We start from the raw sequence: 23,442 nt of genomic DNA, 5'->3' as shown, positions 1-23,442 counted from the left end.
CCCTCTGGCTTGGACGGTTAGTTCAACACAAACACGTGGTACTCTGGCATACAATCCCTTCATGTGGAGCCTTCAGCGCAGTACTGGCAGATATTGTCTTGCCAAGTGCTGCTGCAACCATGGATATAACAGTTGTGGAGGTCGCTCGTTGATTCCGCTTGGTTACTATAGCAATATATTGATCATCAGAGGGGGTGGTAACCCTTGGACGACCGGGCGCAGGTCTCTGGACAACTGTTTGACTTGTTTGGAATTGTTTCCATAATCAAGAAATTACCGAATGATCAACGCCAAAGAAAAGAGCGATATCTTTGATTGACTGTCCTGCTTCAATGTGTCCGACAGCACGCCAGCACTCACTATCTGTTATTCGTCTTCTTTCAGCCATAGAAACACGAATATTATCAAAAATAATCTACAAAAGTTATAAACACTTGGTATCAGCTTTTAAATACATCTCAAACCCTTCAGAATGCTGGCATCTTCAACGAAAGTGTGATGATTCTTGCACGAAATCCTCCCTTTTATGTTATTTCAAGAGCACAGATTAAGTACCTAGGTACAAATGATTTACTCTCTACTTACAAAAAGGAAGCTACACATTAAAACTGACATCTACATCCACAGTGATTTTCAGCCACTCAAATTTAAATATGCTTTCGAAAATTTGCATTGCGTGCTTAAATTTTGGAAATCAGTGTATTTCAAATTAGGAAACAAAATGAAAAAACAAACAGAAATAGCTTCTGGGTTATACAGATGATTTGAAACAACTGGCCGAAAAATTGGTTGAAATTTGTAGCCCAAGAGTAGTTTGAGCCTGGGACCTTAACACTAGAAGGATGGGACCCGTCATTTTGACGGATGACCCTATTTTTATTGTAATTTTGACAATGTTAATTTTGCTCCACAGCTTCCATGTTCTGTGACTTTTAACAAATATTAGTGCTCTACTTCTTCTTCTTATGGTGCTACAGTCCACTGATGAACCTTGGCCTCCTCTGTGATTTGTCTCCATCTATCTCTACCTTTCGCCACAACTTTCCAATTTCTATACTGGAGCTTCCGAACATCCTCATCCACTCCATCCATCCATCTTAATTTAGACCTTCCTCGTTTCCTTTGTCCATCTGGGCTATCCAACATCACTCTCTTTGCAGGGTCACTATCACTCATGCGCATCACATGACCTGCCCATCTTAATCTAGCCGCCTTAATTACACCAATAACTGTTGGTTCGTAGAGCTCCTTATTAAATCGCTTTCTCCATTTTCCATTCTCACATACTGGTCCCAATATTCTTCGTAATATCTTTCTTTCAAAGGTCTCTACCAACTCTTCATCTTTCCTTGAACTGGTCCAAGTTTCCGCAGCATAAGTCAATACAGGTCTTATCAGTGTCTTGTAAAGTATTAACTTAGTTGTTCTGGACAATATGGTGCTCTTAAAATGTCTCTGTAGTCCATAATAGGCCCTATTCGCTGCTATAAGTCGTGCCTTTACTTCCTCCTGTGAATCATTTTCATATGTCACAATAGAACCCAGGTAGATAAAGGCATCCACTCTATCAAAGGTATAATTAGCCATTGTTATGGTCGGTGATGGATTATATCTGTGTGCTTTGCCTGCTGCCATGTACTTAGTCTTCCCTTCATTCACCACCAATCCCATCTTTTTTCCTTCCCTTTCTATGGCCAGAAATGCTTCTTCCACTGCATGTAGAGATCTTCCTACTATGTCCACATCATCTGCATATGCAAGTATCTGGATTGACTTATAATATATGGTACCCCTAATTTGCACCCGAGCTTCCCGTATAACCTTCTCTAAGGCAATGTTAAACAACAAACAGGACAGCACATCGCCTTGTCTTAGTCCATTTTCTATTTCAACAGGTTCTGAGAGTTGTCCTCCTACTCTTATCTTACTATTAGAGCCCTCCATAGTTATCCTCACCATTCTTATTAATCCTATTGGAATTCCGAGATCTTTCATTGCCAGATATAGTTGGGTCCTGTTTATACTATCATATGCAGATTTAAAATCAAGAAATAGATGGTGCGTTCCTATCCCAAACTCCAGCATTTTCTCCAGTATTTGCCTTAAGGTGAATATCTGGTTAATTGTAGATTTCCCTGGCCTGAACCCACATTGATATGGTCCAATGCACTTTTCTACATATGGTAGTAGTCTTTTATATATAATTCTTGCAAATACTTTATATGCAACGTTCAACAATGTAATTCCACGATAGTTTGCACACTCCATCATGTCCCCTTTCTTGTGGATAGGTACTATGATACCCGTCCTCCATTCACTTGGCATCTGTCCCTTTTTCCAGATTATGTTTATTATTTCCTTCAAGCCTCTAATGACACTCTCGCCTCCATGCTTAAGCAGCTCTGCTTGCAAGTTATCTATACCAGGTGCTTTACTATTTTTCAATATCTTGACTGCCTCCCATACTTCATCTAACTTTGGACTTTCTATGCCCTCTTCTCCTTCCTCTTCTTCATTTAATCCTTCTTCCAGCATACCTGCTACATCTGCACTGCCATTCAATACATCATTAAAATGCCTTCTCCACCTTTCTAAAATTTCATTAGTGTCACTAATTATATCGCCTGTTTCATTTCTACAGACTGTTGTCCTTGGTTTAAAAACATCTTTTGTATTATTTACCAGCTTATTCATCTGTCTTACATTCTTCTGCTCATGCAGGCTTTCCAACTGCTTCATCTCTTGCTTCATCCATTCCCTTTTTCTTTTCCTATGGACTCTCTTCTCAATCCTTCTTTTCTCTTGATATTCATCCCTAGCTCTCCTTGTTGCACTTCTTTGCCGGCTCTCCTTGTTGCACTTCTTTGCCGCATCCTCTTATATACATCATTCTTTTCTTTGGTTACATTTTGACATTCCTCATCGAACCACGTTTCTTTCTTTACTGGCTTTTGTGTTTCAAGTATTTCCTTTGCTACATTACTGATCCTCAGCTTATATCTATCCCACCTCTCATCTACATTTTCCACTTCTGCCGGTTTCATCCCGACGAATCCCTCTTGTAGTTTACTTCTGTACCTCTCAACCACCGTTGGATTTCTTAACTGCGTGACATTAAATTTAATCAGGTTAGTCGCCTTCATTTTTCGGCTATTAGATATTCTTGCTCTAATCCTTCCCATAATCAAATAATGGTCGGAATCGATATTAGCCCCTCTAAAAGATCTAACATCAATGATATCTGATCTATGTCTACAATCTATCAGCATGTGGTCAATTTGATTGTAAGTTTTTCCATCCGGGGCTCTCCATGTCATTTTATGAATATCCTTGTGCTGGAACAGAGTTGTTGTTATTACTTGATTCCGAGATGCTGCAAACATTATTAGCCTCATACCATTGTTATTTGTTATTTTATGCATACTTTGTTTACCAATTGTTGGTTGATACACGTCTTCAATGCCTATCTGGGCATTGAAGTCTCCAATTACTATTTTTATGTCATTTTTTGGGCAATCATCAAATGCTTTCTCTAACGCATCATAGAAATCTTCTTTTACATCATCTGTGGATACTTCCGTGGGTGCATGTGCATTGATTATACTGTAATTAAAGAACTCTCCTTTAACTCTTAATGTCGATAATCTTGAACTTATAGCTTTAAATCCTATCACTAGATGTTTTAGTTGTTTATGTATTATAAACCAAGTTCCTAGCATATGCAGCCTTTCATCACAGCTATAGAATGCAGTTGCTTCTCTCTTTTCCAAAACTCCTTTTCCGATCCAACGAACTTCTTGCAATGCCACTATCGCAGGTTTATAATTATTTAGTTGATCCAGCAACATCCTCAATGCACCTGCCCTATACAAAGATAGCACATTCCAGCTCCCTACATATAGATCCCTTCCCTTTCCATAATTCGCTTGTCCATTGTTGACGCCAGTCCGTCGTCGGTAGATCTGTCCGGCTACATTTCTTTGAGGTCTCGTAACGTGGTTCCTTTTGTGGGATGGGGTTGTCGGCCCCACGCCCAACCCCCATTCTTGGAGGACCAGGATTTGTTTAGGGTTTACTCCTGTAGGGCAGCTGGCTTCACTATGCCTTACGAGTCTGCCCTACCCTTGGTTTTCTGTCAGGGTATCCTTCCCTTAGCCTTTGGGGATCCCTCCCCTCCCTGCAAGACAGCAGGGGCTGAGCTTAGTTAGTGGCGGCTCTCCTCGCCACATCGCAGGATTTTCATCGGAGCCTTGCAGTATTTACCGAGATGCAGTTGCCACTCCACATCTCGCTGCCTCCTCCAATCCTGCTGCTGCTTGTCCGCGACTGTTTCCAGCTAGCCAACATATCTGCTGGCCGTTCCCCTATCCGCAACCTGGGGACGCGCCTGGTGGCATACAGCTCTGCCTCTGGGAAGATAACCCAGCCCAGGATTAGTGCTCTACTCTTGTGTAAAAAGTTAAACTTTTATCTCACGTGCGAAGGCTACTACATTGGATTACTACTATAAGTACGATCACCCGTCATTTTGACGGGTACAGTTCTTAGGTAGATAAATCTGTTTGCAATAGCGTATTCTAAGTGTGAGTGAACCTTATTTCACCTTTGCTCATTGTTGTTCTTCTAAGGGACGGATTTTCAAGTTGAATGTTACTTCAGGTAGGTCAACAAATTAGCTTAGAGTAAAGAATTGGCAAACTCTATTTGCTTACTTTATTTGGCTCAATGCAGTGTCCTATATGTCGCCCGAACATTGCTTACTGGGTCGTGATGTAGCTAGTAGCTAATTCATTATCTCTGTGATTAGTCAGATGTAGAATCTGAGGGAGAGGAAAATATTTATGAATATGATGAGTGCAGAGTAGATAATGCCAATATCAGAATAGAGGTTCGTTACATACTACTTACGAACTTTTCTACATTGAAGATGTAGATGAAGATGTGCAAGATGATGGCAATACATGTGAATGTTGGCAGATTGATGTTTCCTCCATTATTGATTTTTATTGTTTTGTTTATTTTACTTCGCTTTTGTGCAACTTTGGGCTAATTGCGAAGATGGAGATGAGTGATCATAAATTGATGAATGGACTCTCACAAATATCCATGCCCAGGCTGGGATTCGAACCTGGAACCCTTGACGTCGTAGCGCAATGTGCTAACCACTACATCACAGGTGCCGGCGTTTCATCCTTTCAAAGTGAGTGTTCGTGTATTTCTATTTTTTGTAATAGAATAGCGTAATTATGTTTTTGAAAAGCTCCCACCAATGAAAAAAGCATAGGTAGTCTAAATGGTAAGAAAAAATGTTTCTACAAACACAAAAACTTAAAAATAAATAAAAACTCACCATAAGTAAATAAATAAAATACACTCATAAATAAATAATTGAATAAATAAAATAAATACAAGAAATACACACACACACCATGATGTTGACCGGTGATTTATTTATAGACTTATGTACAGCATATATTTAATTATAATTTTGACAATATTAATTTAACTCCACGTCTTCCATGATTTAGCTGAATATGAATAACATGGTCCTTCTGACCAGACAATTTGTTCCTTTTGTGACCCTCTATTAGCAGCTGCAGGAAGCAGAATGTGTAATGACTGTTTATAATGATGTGAAAATAAAAGAAATAGAGAAACACAGGAGTTGTTTCATGCTCAGAATATAAGCGAAATAATAATATTGCATGGGAAAACTGTACCCAAACTGACGGGTTCGTCCTAATAGGTAGTTAGAAAATCACCGTCCTCCTAGTGTTAACATTTGACTCCTGTACTGCGACCAACTGCTATCAATTGAACCTCTGACTCAGCCATAGTTTCTACATTGTAGATGATCTGTGTTTATTTGTCTATTCCAGGCATGCTACAACTTCCTCCTGCAGAACAATTGCATATTCCTCTACGTAGTTTTTGTAGTGAAATTTTTTCCATTAATCCATTGTGTTATAATAAAATGTGACCTATTTGTTTCTTATTGCAGAGCACTGTCGCAGTTCAAGTTGGAGGCATTTACTTTAAAATCTCTACCTCTTCAGTATCGTCAAGGACTGCAGCTTCCCAGTTCTTATGCAAAGACTCCAGTTGAGGCTGCACGAAAACCAGAAGATGTCCTTCCTTATATACCAGGTAAAAGAAAACAAATTATTTTTCAATGTACAGGATATGTCTGTAACTTTGTCACATTCTATAATAGTTTTGAATGGATATTACATTGCATGACTATCAATTTCACTACAGTAATACAGAGTAATGATTATTAATGATGAATAATGGCAGAAGTCAAGAGGTCGTATTCTTGTGGAAAACATTTTTTTTTTCCAATTTTGTCCATCTTTTTCCAATTGGTGTCCAAAAACTGATTTCTGTTTCAACAAATCTTGAACTTTGAAACAAGCTAATATTTTCGAAACTGACGACAAAATGCAAAAATGCCCAATGCAAATCAAATGGTGATATTTTGAAAATTTGTAAAATTGTAAGTGGTAAACGAAGTCAAGTAAGACTTTGTTGGATAGTTTTTGTAAAGCTGACTGCATAGAATTTTTTTTTTTCAAGAAAGAAGTTGGTGGGGGACCCTCCTTTGGCTTAGCATTCCATCCCCTCACTTACAAAAAATCTCAGGTACACAACTCAAGTTGCAGGTGCATGTTCGAGGATTGTTTACAAATTTGAACAATTTAGGTACATGTTGGGACTGTAATATTTATTCTTAACGAGTCATAGTTGAAACCTAAGAAACTTAAGTAACTGTGTACTTTTTTCTGATAGGTGAATGTTGGGTTCAGTTTTTGATGAATGTAAATGCCGAGGCACTCAAAGAAGCTGGCGATTTTGTTTCACACTTGATCACTCTGGAAGTGGAGGAATATGGTCGAGGCATATACCACATCACAAACGTTGGAGGCGTGAAAGGTGAGCCAGCCACATATGGATATCTCCATGCCAAAAGTGTGTGTCATGGACTGGTCGATTATTTGTACAAGTTGGCACAGAAGAATGTTGAGATCAGGAATGAAGAGATGTGCCAAACTGTTTGTGAATGCCTTCGGATACTAAGTCAAACGTACCCAAAACTGCTGGCACCTTTGAATTGGAGCTTTCTTTTGGAGTTTATGAAGCAGGGTCCACACTTCACAAAACACTGCTTGACTATCGCTGCAAAGCAAGCATTGACATCAGGTTCAGCTAGGCAGCTTCTGGAAAACTTCCTTACAACCTATGAGAAGAATATTAAGACTGTAAGTGTTTCAAATATTTTGGAACGTCTAATTAATTATTGTGTGTTGTTCAAAATCAGTTCAAATTAAGAACGAGAGGTACAGTTTCCTTCATGTAGCACAAGAAGTTGAATGAAAGGAAGATCTGGTACCAGGTGAATGCTAGAGTTTTACATTGCTGCTAAATGGAAGTATTACTTTTTTTTTTTTATTTACTATAGTTTACTTAATGGAACAGCACAAAACACCTGAGTGGAGAAAAAATTGTCAAACAAAATGTCAGACCAGAATTGTGAAAATGGGGCTTTGAATAGTGAAAGCATAAAGTTAAAGAGGGAGAGTTTTCATTATCCATAAGAAATACGTGGGAGTCTTAAACATATTTGTTGATTATCTTATGATTTAGCAAACACGCAAGATGTATTATGCAAAAATTTCAGCTAGAAATGCAGGGTCAACCAGGCCTTGAACCCAGGTCTCTGGAATATCGTGTCACTGCTCTACCAACCGAGCCACTGAACCAGCTCTGGGTTCGCCTGATTTTTTGCTATCGCCATTTTACCTGTGTGGAATTGTCTCTGTGCTACCCAGTCCCGGATCTACAAATCTTGCAATCCTCGCCTGCAAAATATTACCAAAGGTCCCCCTCTACCTATCTACCCTCACACACACACGTGTGAGTGTGTAATTCTTGATCTCATGTTGACAAAGTCACATACAAGGGCCTACAGGGTGATTCAAAAGTCCCTTAACACCACCTATAAAAGTAAAGGAGTTAGGCTGGATAAAATTGGTCATGATAGAAACAGGTTAGGCTTAGGCGGAACCACATTGGTGTGTTCTCCAAGCGGACACCCGCCATATTGAATTGAACTCAAAATTTTTAAATGGGAAGGGGGTGATGTGCATATGTGGCGATTTCTTCAGAGATTTGGGAGATCCAAATGTTAAGTAAAGCATAAATACTGATTTCTTTCTGTTTGCAGGGAAGGGGGGGGGGGGATTTTTTTTTAAGTTGCAACCGAATACTCTTGAGTTAACCTTTGAAAAACTGTAAAAACCATAACTAGCTTTGACAACAAAACATATATATCAAGGTACAACGAACTTTATTAGCTGGACAAAAAATTCACTGTACTACTGTGATTATGTAATTATACAACATAATACTTTACATGTAACTTTTGACTGAGAATTTGGTTATCATATTCAGTTTATAATACTTATTCCTACAATCCTTTATAGGAGTTTAATATATTCACACATTTCTACATAAAAATGGAAGGCCCAAGATAAAATTTTCATTCTGGCGAGGTCAATTTTTGGCACCTCAACTGTCTACCCTGTTAACCGCCACCTCAACTTCTATTCTGATTCCACTACTTTCCACCTTCGGCCAATAAAAACATGACCGTGTTGTATATTTATGGTTTTAACCACGATACATAATAGCCTTGTTTTTTCAATGCCTTAATATCAAAGAAGTCCTCCTCCGTAGTCGAGCGGGTTAAGGCGTTCACTCGTCTTGAGATCGTTCGCTGCGGGACGGCGTAGGTTCGAATCCGGCTCTGGTCGGAATTTATTCGGCCTGCGTATAGGGCCGGTGGCAACCCACCATCGTGAGGAAATTGGGGAGCTCCGAGTGAGTGAGCGTAATCCGGTCGAGAAGACCTACTATAACGGCTGGGGATACGTCGGGCTGACCCCCCGACTATTCCAATACTGGTTGAAGATCTCCACGCTTAGAGGTGACGAAGGAAAGCGTGGGAGGGAGACCGGCAGTCGGTAGGTATGCCTAGGCCCTTCATGGGCTGTTGCGCAACGGATTATTATTATTAATATCAAAGAATGCGTATATTGTAGGTTGATATAAAAATAACGGTCTTTTAGTTTAAATTGCTATATGATTTTGCAATATGCATTTGTTATTGAGAATTAACTTCAATTAATTTTTCTCTACACAAATCCAACTATTTATGAAACAAATATCCACATTTATGTAATCAGCAATAAGGAATTGGCTCTACTAAATCCGGACACCCCGGTCTGGTGCCGTCGAGGGTGCTACCCTTAAGCTGCCCAAGCAGACAGACATACATGTATTGTTTTTAATGTTGCTTAAGCATTGGTATAAATATGTAACACTGAACTTTCAGCCACATCAATGCAGTATGAAGTAGCACACGCATGTTTACAGGTACATGTAATAGTAATCCTGATTATATAGAACAGTGGCATATTGCCCATTTCAAAGCAGAATCCTGCGTAATTTCCCACCTGTTGTGTGCGAAGTTTCTGTGTGCAAAAGTTATGTAATATGTTGAAAGTTATACATTGGGCCGAAACGAGAACTGGAGGGGCCCAAGGCCCCTGCCCCCCTCCCCCCCCCAGTTTCTGCAACCGTGGTGATGTTATATATATATATATATATATATATATATATAATTGACACTGTGTTCTCACACCTGTAAAATGATACATTTGTTACAATCATGCAGTCATAAGTTTCTCCTAATTAAGGATAGGATGAAGTGTTACAATCGTGCAGTCATAAGTTTCTCCTAATTAAGGATAGGTTGAAGAAACCTGCACCACTGCATTTCTCGTAAAATTCTAGCCTTATTTGATCTTGTTGATCGTATCTTCCTCTGCCACTACTAATTTACTTAATACAATATATTGGTTATAACGTTCAATAAGAAATTCTCTTACCTTTAACTTTACCTTTACCTGTATATATTGTATTCATTTATGTACCCCTGAGTAAGTAAGTTGATTTTTACATACATATATACGAACCCTCTACTATGTCAATGGCTGAGGGCCCCCTAAAGGCTTACTTGTCTCCCCCCCCCCCCCTGCACTGCGGGGTTTTCCAGCTTGTAGATCCAGCACTGGATCTGGTTTGTGGTGTCTAGTTTCTTCCAGTGTAGAGTTGTAAATTACCTTATGATTTGACATAGAGGTAAAACACTAACATCGAAAATCAGGTGAAAACTGTGCTTGCTTGGCAGCTCAGCTGGTCGAGCAATGGTTTGCTGTGCCAGAGACCCAGGTGTGAGTTCTGATTGAACATGCATTTTTTGTTGAAATTTCAACATTTGTTGACGTTAATTCAGCTATCCATCATCTAACTTAATAATTGGCCTGAAGAGCTCCTTGCACCTGCCACATGAGAATACGCTAGATACATTGGAGTTTTTTTTCTATACTCAAGTGCATTTTGACGGAATTGAAATAAGCATGCACTGAATGCAAAAACCATACCTCATGCTCTTATAACTAACAATGTAGAATAGAATTAATCCAAAATTTTAAAATCCATAACTTTATTGCATTGAAGAGTAAGATTAGAATACATATTACTTGAGTGAAAATTTTTAATCTAAGCAAGTGACAAGGAGAAAATGGTGGTGACCAAATGCAGAAAAATAATTTCAAGCTAACCTACATTCCATCTACAACCTGCAGCCTACTGCACTTGTATTTTTAATAGCATGTAGTTAAATAACACAATAGAATAATAGATTATGCAGAATGTGTAATATCTGCATCTGCATTGCTGTTGCTTTTTCAGGCAGCACGATAAAATCTGTTGATTTGTAAGTTTTTATATATTTTACATGCATTCTACATGATTTTTTTGGTGTTATATATATTTTATAAGTTTTTATTTATATTTGACATGCCAAGTACAAAACTTTTATGTATTTTTTTTTTTTTTTTGTATGTAATTTCCCAACTCCACATGCAGCAAAGCATGTCTATGGTTCGGGCTCAATTCTGCATGAACCATTTGATGGGCAAGGGCATTGCTGTAAGAACTTGGTTTCACAGCACGAACAAGTAGCAATTAACACTGACAATTTCATCAAAGATGAAAGGTCTAAGCATGCTGTTCTGGGGTTCCAACACTTCATTTTTGAAGTGTCTATTTAGCAGGAGACCACTTTGTACAAAAATACAGCCCAGCCATCTTAGACCACTGCCTTTATGTGCAGCATTGAAAATACCTCACTTGCACAATGTGACTAATGTTGCACAGAAATGGTCTGTCATTTCATGAACCACTCTGTATGAAGAAGTTAGGGGGAATAGAGTGAGCTTAAAGCTAGGTAATTAGGGGGAATAGAGTGATAAACAATGGTCACCCTTACACCTGTGTATGCAGTATGTCAGCCATCCATTCAAAAGTGTCTTGCACATTGTGACAGGACAACTTTTCCTTTTAAGATGTAAGTCAAGTCTGTCAGTTCACACACTCTCTATTTGATTAAAACCTCCCCTGAAGAAGTAAAATCTCTCCTCTCCTCTTTGCCGTTGTGCCGGTCCTTAGCCCCAGATGGAATTCCGACATTTTTTCTTCGTAAAACTGCTGACTCCTTGGCTCACCCTTTGTGCCTCTTACTTAATAACTGTTTTTCTACAGGTGTGTTTCCCAGCTTGTTCAAACGTGCCAATATTGTACCTATCTACAAATCTGGAGACAAAAATTCCACTAATTCGTACAGACCGATCTCTCTTTTGTCACCTCTCTCCATTGTCTGTGAGAAAATAATTAAAGACAGGTTGCTAAAGTTTACATCTCCCCTTATAAATACTGCTCAGCATGGTTTCCTTCCAGGCAGCTCTTGCTTGACCAATCTATCTGTATATAATTCCCAGCTTGACGTTATATATTTGGACATTTCAAAAGCCTTCGATAAAATTAATCATAATCTCCTTCTTCATAAAATACAATCCAGATTTAACATCCATGGGAAATTTCTATCCTTACTACAATACTATCTGAGTGCACGAGAGCAGCGTGTCATCCTTCCTGGCACCTCTTCCAGCTTTCTTCCTGTTTTGTCTGGAGTTCCCCAAGGGAGCATCTTAGGCCCACTTTTGTTTCTTTACATGGATGATCTCCCCGACAGACTGTCCTCTCTCCCTATAAATATACTTCTGTTTGCCGATGACTGTAAACTCTTCACAGAAATCTGATCAGAACACGATGCTTTAATCTTACAGCAAGCTCTTACAGAACTACTTGTGTGGTGTCGCCAGTGGAAACTTCAATTGAATCCTAAGAAATGCTCCTGCCTCACCATTTCCCTAAGAAGGAACAAACTCGATTCTGCTTACTATCTTGAAAACAATCCCATCAAAAAAGTTACCTCTCAAAAAGATCTCGGACTTATCATCGACGAAAAACTAAACTTTAATGAGCACATTACGAACACTACTAAAAGAGCAATGCGTCTTCTCGGTCTTCTGTACAGGTTCACTGAAATCCAAAACCAATCATCAATCAGCATATTTTACAAATCCCTTATCTCCCCCATTCTTGAATACTGCTCTCCTATCTGGACCATGGCTTAAAAAACAAATATTTCCCAGATTGATTCTGTTCTCAACTTTTTCCTCGCCATTGCTCGCCACAGAATACCTTCTCTGAGGCACCTTCACAAAACAGACATTATGTCTGTCTTCAATATCCAACCACCACACACTCGTCGCAAATTAGCAGACATGAAATTCTTGCACAAAATCATGAATGGTAAAATTAAATCGGAATTTCTGCTCAACAAATTTCATCTACGTGTTCCCACACGGCCAACCTGCAATGTTAAGCTCTTCCACAATCCCACCACAAGGCTCTCCCTTCTACAGTGGTCTCTTTTCTACAGGCTACCTCACTCATATAATAACCTGCCTCCAAATGTGGACATATTCTTGCCAGAACAAAGTTTTAGAAAATTGTTAACGATATATGTATAATTTTGATTTGTTTTCTGTGCCATCTTGTACTCTATTTTGTTGTTGTTGTTATTGTTATTTTCCTGCTGTTACTGTTTCAGCGTAAAATGGTCATTCAGTACTGTATCTGAAACTTTAGGTAAAATAAAAAGGTAAAATAAAAAAAAAATAGTGTTTATGTGCCAACAAAGGAGGCTTGTGGAAATAATTACACAGCATATTGGCAACATATTACTAAATGCAGTGATTGAAGTGGAGGGAGATGGAGGTAGGAAATTTATGCAACACCACATCCTCCCTCCCCCCTCCCAGTAATCTCATTGTCACAATGTTAAACCATAGGTGCACATCCCCACAGGTAGCCCCAAGGGTTAAGCAAAACATCCCATCAACTAACAATTTTTTCTTGAATCAATGAGTAAATGTGACTTGTTACATAGAACTTGCTTGTATTATCAGAAAATCATTGTCCTCCGAGCCATCTTTGAGGTTAGGGAACAAATGGAAGTCAGAGGGAGCTAGATTGGGCTAATAGCGTGGATGATCCAACAATTCGAAATTAAGTTAATGGATTTTGAACAATTGACTTGTGAACAGGTGCATTGTCCTTGTGGTTTTGGCCATCATTTTTTAAAATGCTTGCACGTTCACCTACTTCGCGTGATGAAACAATAATCTCACGATGCACTGGGCTGAAACTCTGCAAGGGCTCGTTTGAAGAATCAAACTTCATCATCGTGCATCGATTTTGATTATGGTGCTGCCAAGGGTCCCGGGTTCGAATCCCGCTCGGGCTTGGTTGTTTGTGAATGTCCATTCATCCTTTCATCACTCATCCCCATCTTCGCAAATTAGCCAAGAGGCACAAAATGCGAAGTAAAATAAACTAAATCAATCAATCTATTATGGTGCTGCCATCTGTGCTTCGTTTACCTTACTTTTCAAACTACCCTCGTAACATAAATCACATTTTCTTGTGTTGGCAAGAACCTTTATCTAAATTTTCATTTTTCTCTAGCTTTAGTTGTAAAGTTAATGTAGTTATTTGTTTATCTTTACAGGATGAAGACATCATAATGGTGTATACAAATTTAGGAGATCTTTGCAAAGGGGTGCCACCAAATGTTTTGAAGCCTTTTATAGATGAGACACTGACGAAGGCATTAGTGACTGCATCTACAAGTGAGGGTGGGTAGATAGAGACAATCCTATTAAATAAATTAACTCAGTTTTCTGATTAGAGTACCTGTGGAAACACTGGCCCTTCTTGCTATAGGAAATATAATCCATTTAAAACCTAATTAACTATAATTTAGCCTTGAGCATTCAGAGAAAAACTTCAGTAGAAAGTTGAGGCTTGACTAGAGTTTGATCTGCATTGTAGGGTTGCTGCTGGCTTTTCAATAAGAGATTTCAATGAATGTTTTCTAATAGTTGTTTTTAATTTTGTTACATCCCTCATCTGTAGTTAAGGGCTTAAGAGGTTGTGCTGCACCCAACTGTGTTTCAAAAAGTTGCACAATCTTCTCTTTTATTATTTTCCTTTGTCTTTTCAATTTTTATTATTATTATTTTTTATTGCTACTGTAGTTTCATGTATTGTTCCAGTTGATTTCAGACATGTACATGTACTAAATATGAAAGTGACAAACATTAGATATCTATGTCTATTAGTTTATACATGTAATCCTTTTTTCCTTCTTATTTTTATTCAATTTATAGTTTTATATTCAGTGTTCATCAAACTTACATGTAATCAGAGTATGTTCATATATTCCATTTTTACTTTTCTTTATAATAATCACCCAGACAAGGGTTTGTTGTAAGAGCGGCCCTCAAGGCCGAAACATGCCCGCTCTAATAAAGACGATTTTATTATTATTATTATTTGATTGCTTATAACATTTTTCTGAATTATGAAGCCTCAACCGTTGAGATACTTTAAAATACTTTCGGGTACAAATTTCCTTCATACGGAAAAAAATCTAGAAATAAATAAATAAATTATTGTTGCACAACTTTTGAAACACTCTTGTGTAATACACAGAACATTATTTACTGTGTGGAGTTTTGGCCCTCCCTGATGGTGTAGTGGTATTGTTGTCAGTGGTGCAGGAACGGGGGGTACAGGGGTACATTGTACCCCCCTAAATTTTTGAAGGAGGATACTGTACCCCCTAAATCCGTAAATCTCATTGTACCCCTTGTGCCCCCCTTAGATAATTTTACAGACGCAAGGTGCTACTGTTAAATTAACCTATTTTCAATTAGCTCAATAAAAAAAAGTTTAAATTGTTTATAACTTATAAGCATTATCTTCCTTACCACATAAATTCAAACCATTGTAAACTTATTCTACTACATTGTGCTTGCTATGATTTAGTTCATTGACCTGTGTTCTTAGAAACTTCTTTAAGGAGATGAAAATTGTTTAAAATGTGTGTGGAACAGTGGAATCAAGTAAAGTTTAGCCTACTCTCAGAAAATCACTCTCCAGGCAAATGCTCTTTTGCATAAAGGGGGGGGGGTATCCTTTTCTTAAGAAACGGTCGCGTCTATTCGAAGATAAGATATAAATCTTAGTCAGAAGAGTATATGACTGACCTCCTTTTCCTCTGAATTTTTCAAATGGAATTTTCCGAAACTAAATACTTACACAAATGAGACTAGACACGACTGACCAACTTGGGGGGTACAATCTACTCCTGTACCTCACCCATAATTTTCATAACTTTGTAAAAGGGTATTCGGACAACTATACTTAAAAGTATATACCTCGTATTAAGAGTTTTGTTGAAAATACAGATGTTACTAAGACAAGAAAAATCTCTTTTCTCTCAAATTTCAAGACGAGAATGAAATAAATCTCTGCAAAATCAAAGCGAGACAATACTTGATGTAAGAGACGATCTCATTGGAAACTCTGGTTATCATGTTTGAAGAAATTGCTTAAAATAAATTTAAAATGCTGTCTTCTTCAGACATACCAAGTGTATATCTAATTTATTTTTCAAATTAGCCGTGTATTTTATTTATTGTGATTGCAAAGTAAATCCAGTAGTGACAATTGCAAGCCTGTGCTGCCCATTGTACCCCCCTAAATTGAAAACGTTCCTGCGCCATTGATTGTTGATGCCTTGTAATGAAGGAGTCCTTGGTTCAATACCCAGTGAAAGCATATAGTGTTTTGGATACCACTTTAAGCTGTAAGCCTAGTCCCGATTAGCTTATCTGGGCATAAAGTGAACTTAAATAAAAAAAGTCAAATCAAAATCACACTATGCGAAGTTGATGACTTGATAACTCTTCCTAGAAAGTAACAAACTTTCAGGTTCAAGCCATGACTAAATGATTTTACCTGCACAGGGATAAATATGAAAGAAGACCATGACATACCACTCCAAAAACCTGGCATTTAGTGGATTTCTTACTTGTATTGTCAAGTTAGATGAAAGAAAACTGAAGACAAGGTAGCACATTGAAAGACACACTGACATGCTGAAATATCAAGTTTTGAGGACAACATAAGAATATTTATATGATGTCCTAACTTCAAGGGATAACTATACTTGCATGCTAAAAAGATATATTTTGTATTTATTCCAGTCTCTGTCACAAACAAATAAATCTTTGCATGAAGTTTGCCTTTATCTTTACGCCAGCTTATCAGGTTGCTACACTTTTTGTCAATTTTGTATTTTATTATTTTCATCATATGGAGCTCCTGTATAACCAATTTTTTAACACTCTTGTCTTTGGTATAGGCAACCCTGGGTTTAATCCTCAATAGGAACTTCAGAATTTTGATGTTGATCCTGTGAGGACAATTCAGGAGCTATTTGGAAACAAGTAACAGGCCCAAATCTGGGAAAGGTAGATACAAACAGAAATGGAATATTAAATGCTGGCCATACATCACCAAATGAAAAACCACTCGGCAGGTCTCGCCCTCAAAGGAATGCCGTACCACATAGTTTAGTTTACTTTTAAACAATTTCCAAAATATATTCCATAGCAGTGGCCTTAATTTTAGCTTTGCTGTTATTTCTGATACCTGTTGTCATGCTCTATATGAGAGTCCAACTTGTGTGAAAATGTTTTTTTCCTTCTTTTTAAATCCACATTTCACAACATACATCATCTAGATTGATGGAGTTAACATACATAGGGATGTGCAAATGTTTGTTAAATTTGTTTAACAATGACATTTTACCCTGAGAGAGGTTTTTCCATGGTTATTCCTCAACCATTCCAGGCAAATAACTTTAGTACAGCCTCTCTCCAGTTCTTCATTTCCTTCCATTACCCTCAGTGACGGCGCCAGGGAAAAATGACTGGAGGGGTGGAAGGGGGCGACAAAATATTGTTGGGGGCAGTCACATTAAAATGCTCAAAAACATTATATATAAATATATTATATAAATAAATATATAATAATGCTTATAATAATTATTATTATTATTATTATCATTATATTCATGTATGGTGTTTTGTGCTTGTCTTTTATTCCGAGTGGACGTTTACTTCCTAAATTTACTTCTTGATTATGAGTTTATCTTCATATGATTCACTTTAATAAAAGCATTAATTATTATTTTTATTCGTGGGAACTGCCGCAAGTTACGTTGTTTCTAGTGGCCTATTTCAGTATTGGAAGACATTTATAATTTTATAATTCATTGTCTTTCTTAAGATGAAACTATTGACATAAATATTCAAGTTATAAGATAATAATATAAATGCCGAAAAAATGTTTATAAGAGTTTAATTTTCTTGCAAAATAAATATGATGGAAAAAATTAACCTTTTTAAGTATTAGAAACAACGAAAGCCACTGTAGGAGAATTCTGCTGTATGTGCTTTGGAGAACACATTGACCACCTTCGATATGTCCAAGACTGACATTCCTTCTTCTCAATAGCAAGGACAGCCAAATGAGGCAGTTGGCATCCAGCATCCTGTTTCGAGCAAGGCTTTTCTGAAGAGATTCTTTCACATGCTGCATTGGGAACTGGAATTCTTACAGAAAATACAACTAGAGTGTGAACCTTGTGAAATGTCAATTTATACTTCACTAGGATTTCGAAGAAATCCATTAAGTGGAGTACTTTTGTTCAATCTTTGTAATGCTGAAGAGTTTTGGGCAAAATCTGTGTTTCACCTTCCAGGGAAATATTATCACAGGAATAAAAATCTGAAAAAGGTTACAGTTATCTCATAATTCAAGAAATATTCTGACCCTGGTGCACCTCTCACTCTATCACTCCAAAGTATGTTTGTGCTACACAATTATAGACACCTATGGAGTTCTTGGGAAGAAGTTCTTCGATTTTGATATGTATGAGAAAGAGTGAACCTGCTTCTAATGATTGAAGAGTGACAAATCCTAAAACGTGTTCTTTTACCTGCCCGCGATACAAATATCTGTCATGTTCCTTTCTTGCAATGTCTTTTGTTTCATCTGACATCAGTGCGAATACTTTCACCTGATCCACTTCCTGGCTTATTTTGCCGAGAATAAGTGTGGACATTATGCAGATTAATTTGTTTTGAATCGAACTTTGAGTGTAATTTGAAAATTGAATTTCGAAAATCAAGTCCCTGAATGGTAAGAACCTGCAATGCATCCACAAGAACTGACATGTAGTGTCTGTTTTCTTGGATCAACTTTGGTCCCGTGGTTGATACCTGGTGGGGACACTTTAAACTGTAGGTCCAGTCCCAATTAGTCACTAACGACCCACAATTAGAATAATTTGCCCGTACTACAGATGGTGTTTTGTGGTCCTCAGAATGTTCGTGTGTTTTAAAATCATCCACATTCAACACTTTTTTCCAGTTCTTAAAACTGGTTAAAACTTAGGTTAATTGGATGATTACAGGACATAGTAAATGAATGAGAAACCGCCCATGCCCAGGTCGGCGCTCGAATCTTGAACGAAAGTCACACACAGATATATATATACAGTACTAAAAGAAATTGATATTTGTTAGTCATGTTGGTATTATAAGCAGGAAAAGTGATATCATGCAGAATACACCACTTAGAAAAGGTGAAATTCATCATATTCTTAGAAATGAACTCTCCTATTATTCAATATTTCATTAACTTCAATTGGGTGGGGGGGGGGCAGACAAGGGGGTGAAGTGGCATCGTCAGTGATTACCCTCTTACCTCCTCATTGCAACATCATGGTACAAATAAGTGACATTAATTACACCAACCATCCAATTAACAATGATTTGTTGAATTTGCCTCTTCCGGGTTCAATTCTTGCAAAAAGTAAGTTTTTACTTATCGAGAAAAAAGTAGAATTTCAAACTTTGTTCTAGAAAATGAATGGTTCCAGTTCCCTTCACAGAGCTCAAATTGCCAAGCAAAAAGGAAGACTATTATGCTTGAGGTTGGGCAAAAGCTAGAATGGATGCTTATGAAAGTGTTAATTACTTACATGAACTGGGAACATGTTACTTAACATAACTACGCAGCACATATGATTGGAAAGATGAAAGAGTGAAGAAGAATTGAGTGTTCCCCTGCAAAAGAAATGTCAAAATATGCTCTACTCACCGAAAACTTGAAGTTGAAGATCCATTTTCATTATCTTTGTAGATCAAAATCCAGATGCAGCAGAACTCTTCAAGAAGTTGATGTCCTGCATCAAAGCAGCTTTCCAAAAAGAGGACATTCATGATGCTAACAGGATGATGTTGGCCGTGGCAGTGGAAGGCCTTCTGGAAAATATTAATCCTGATGATAAGGTATCATTAAATTAGAAATCAGACAGAACTTCCAACAATTTTTTTGAAATGAAACACAATAAAAAAATGGGTAATTTTTACTACACTTGGGGTTACAAAATGCAGTAGTGGCTGGTAGAATTTGCCCTGTTGCTCACAACTGTATTTGTTCCGAGCTTTACAACAATCTTTGTTCTCGTTTTGCGGTTAGGGTGTAAGGGGAAACCTTACCTGAAAGCACTCGAATATCAGCCTCTCTTCCACATGGTACACCCTGGTGTAGCAAGGCTCTGTATAATCCTCTCTGGGGATTTATTTTCTATCGTCCATGTGTGTTTGAAGGTGTTCCCTCGTCCGTGCCATCCATCAGCATTCATCCCCATCATCACAAATAGCCACAAGCAGCAGAAAAGTGATGTAAAAGAAATATCTCAAATAATTTTTCAGTTTGTTTTTGTAATACATGATATAAAAATTGCATGTTGGAAAGGTCAGTAATAGTAATGGTATATTTCCTCTGGAAGGAAGGTTGATCCTCTAATAGGCAATGCTCCATGGTAATACTTTGCCATGTTTTCTGCTGGAACCAGCAATTTTTGATCCTTGTTTTTTACTTTCCCACATGTAACACCAGCATACGTCTACCTGGCTATCTACTGGGGTGTAAGGTGTGGCATTTTGAGAAGGCATAAAAATGTCAATCTCATTCCACGTAGTCTACCCTGGTAACTGAAATTTTGCAAGCCAACAAAGCTCTGGCAACTGGCAGCCAGTATAATCATCTGTAGGGTTGTGTTCCTTATATGTGCTGAGCGCCCCTTTAAAGCATCATTTTTAACAAGGTAAGGAGAGTTTAGTCCTTAGAGACATGTGTTGATTTTAATTACGGTAAGGGTCTTGACCCCATATAATGTGTTGAGTGCAAAATAACCCAAGTGCATAAGCAGTATTTTAATCAATCAATCATGGCTACTACTAATAGTCCTTACCAGAAAAATAGAGAGAAGTTAAAGAAATCACTTGGAAAATTATCAACAAAGCACAATCCTTAATTTTTGTTGTTGAAATTAAAATAGATGATATGCTGTTAGGTTGGTGTATTGGTTGATTGCAGGTTGCATATATTGGTTCCAAATTAAAAATAAACATTATAATGAACACATACTGGGGAACAACTCATTCCATTTTAACAATTTGTGTATTTCTCTTCTGCAATTTTTCTTTGTACATCATTGCACCTTTAAAAGCACACATCTGAAAAACTTCTGTTTGTAAAAAGATTCCCACTACTATAGAGCGACCACAAGGAAAAAACCTTGGACGAAAAGTCCCCACGCAGCTTTCCCTTCCTCCGTTCATCTTGGGCCATAAGGAAGCATAGTCAACTCTCCCTCTCCCCTCCACGTGGGAGTATGGTGCACAGGAGTCGCGGGTCTGTGCAGGTTTCTTTCCTTGTGGTTAATTAATTATTTTCTTCCAGTGTGCATTAGTATTTATTTTTTTTCCTCTGTTTTAGCTGTTCGATATTTATGTTAGCTGTGTTGAAGAATTGCCAACCAAGAATTTAGAGCGTATGAGTTCCCCTTCGGTCTGGTGGGAGGTTACCCCAGATAAGCTGCAGAAGGCCATCAAAATAAGGAGTGCATTGGCACAGCGTGTGGATAGTGAGGTTCCCCTAGTCTGGTTGAACGAAATAATTGATGCAGTAATGAACTTGAACAGGTTTGCAAATTTATTTTTTTATATAAATTAGGGATGGGCCGATATGAAATTTTGGCCGATACCGATAAAGTACCGATATAATATTTATCGATACCGATAACCGATATTCTACCGATCCGATATAAAATTAGAAATAGTCCTTGAAGAACCTGAAAGATTCATTGACCTCTTTAATAAATATGTGTTTCAAGGTGACTGCAGTGCAAGATAAATTGCATATTTAGGCATTTACTTTTTTAGAAAGTAGGGCATGGATATTATCCATAAAAATTACAACAAAATGGCAGAATTTTGCACTAAATTATCAGATAATAATCGTTATATCGGATCGGTAAAATAATCGGTAATTTTACCGATAAACCGATACACCGATATGCCTATATCGGCCGATACCGATAGAGTACCGATTAATCGGTCCCATCCCTAATATAAATATGTAGTGATGATAAGAATTTGGGGCTAATTCTTTTTTTTGTGTCAATCTTTCTATGGCTCAAAATCTATAGACAGAATTCATCACATTCTCGTGTTTCTTCTCACCTTATTTAAACTATGTCAAGTGGTAGTTAATATAATAATTTTTTTATAAAGTGATTGTGTAATAAAATTTATATTGGCACAAAGTGCAAGCTATGCATTATGCAGTTGGTGTTTTTTTTTTTTTTTACATTATTTCACACTCAACAGGCAAATATCCAATTACAGCATTGTACATTATACACTTCTCCAAAAGTCACCTCACCACTCTGAAATATTTCCAAGACCAGAAATTGTTCTTGTTCAAACTGAAAGCAGAGAAAGTTTTGTGAGGTTGTAAACTCTGCACTGGTGAGAGTTTACTTGGAAGAAATCGCCGTTAAGTGTGAACACAAAGGGGTATATTTATGAAGAGTTTAGGGGAATTTTATTTATAATAACTTGCAAAATATTCTGTAGCCCACAGCAATTATTATTTCCCCCAATACACAGTGTAAATGGGCAAAAGATGGGAAAGTTGTTGCTGCAGGTTTTAACACAAGGTGTTGCCACATAACACTGACAAATCTTAACAGCTTGTAGATGACATCAAAATGAACAACTTTTCTCAGTAATAATTTATCGTCACGACTTTGATACCATGGAACCTTAAAAAAATGGACATCCAATGTTGCCACTAGAATTTACTTTTCTGTCAGCATACAGTAACATTTGGAATATGGAATGTGAAAACCCTTTGGGAGAGTGGATACTTGTATTGAAAGCTATGATTTGAGCATCGTAAGTATAAGTGAAGTGAGATGGACTGAGTTGGAAAGCATGAGGAAGCTACAAGGAGTGACTCAGGGGTGACAGAATGAGGTGTTGGTATATTTATACACTATTACATGGTATGAAGTGCATTTGCATTGCAAATGTTCCATGAAGATTCTGAATGGTTCGTTCATTTCTGTAACCTATGTAAATTAGATGATTTGAACAAATTTCACTTTAGAAATAAACATGATGTATTTGCACATGTACTTTGCAAAACCAGATTACACATTTATACTCATTAAAAGATTCACAAAAATAGCCAAATTTTTTACCATATTTCATGCTATTTTCAATATAGCTGTATCAGCCATTACTAATAGATAACAGGCAAATTTCATTTTTAACTGAAACACTGAATGTGAAATAACATGTGGTAATGTTCATTTTTTCATGGTTTTGAATGGTGTGTGGTACATTTTCCTACCATGTCTTGTCACGAAATGATGTGAATAAACTGAATGTGAAATAAACTCTTAAATATGAAATTTACAATTTATTTACTGACACGACACTTACTGAAGTCTGAATTATCTTGCGAGTTATGTAAAATTGATTAATTATGCTTAGAGGCACATATTTTTGGTAAATAAAAAAGCAAAATTTCGGTATAAAAACTGAGTCAATTTCGGGTTCAAAAGCGGTGAATAAAATAAAATATTGGTGTTATAGCGGTGAAAAATTGGATCAAAAGTGGTATATAAAAAGA

At 37.4% G+C, this 23,442-nt stretch overlaps 1 protein-coding gene across 1 annotated transcript in view; it reads left to right on the top strand.

Annotated features, from left to right (window-relative positions):
* Positions 1-23,442, top strand: part of LOC145994725 (focadhesin) — a 91,177-nt gene that overhangs the window by 57,517 nt on the left and 10,218 nt on the right. The window contains exons 11-15 of the mRNA XM_083130928.1: positions 6,002-6,147; positions 6,790-7,259; positions 14,042-14,168; positions 19,594-19,742; positions 21,238-21,443. Of these exons, the coding sequence (XP_082987054.1) occupies positions 6,002-6,147; positions 6,790-7,259; positions 14,042-14,168; positions 19,594-19,742; positions 21,238-21,443 (1,098 nt within the window). The remainder of the gene's footprint in view (positions 1-6,001; positions 6,148-6,789; positions 7,260-14,041; positions 14,169-19,593; positions 19,743-21,237; positions 21,444-23,442) is intronic.

Source organism: Lepisma saccharinum, chromosome 11, assembly GCF_977018435.1.
Source record: "Lepisma saccharinum chromosome 11, izLepSacc3.1, whole genome shotgun sequence".
NCBI classification, from domain to species: Eukaryota; Metazoa; Arthropoda; class Insecta; order Zygentoma; family Lepismatidae; genus Lepisma; species Lepisma saccharinum.
The sequence above is the reverse complement of the archived record's forward strand: the minus strand, read 5'-3'. Positions and strand labels throughout refer to the sequence as shown.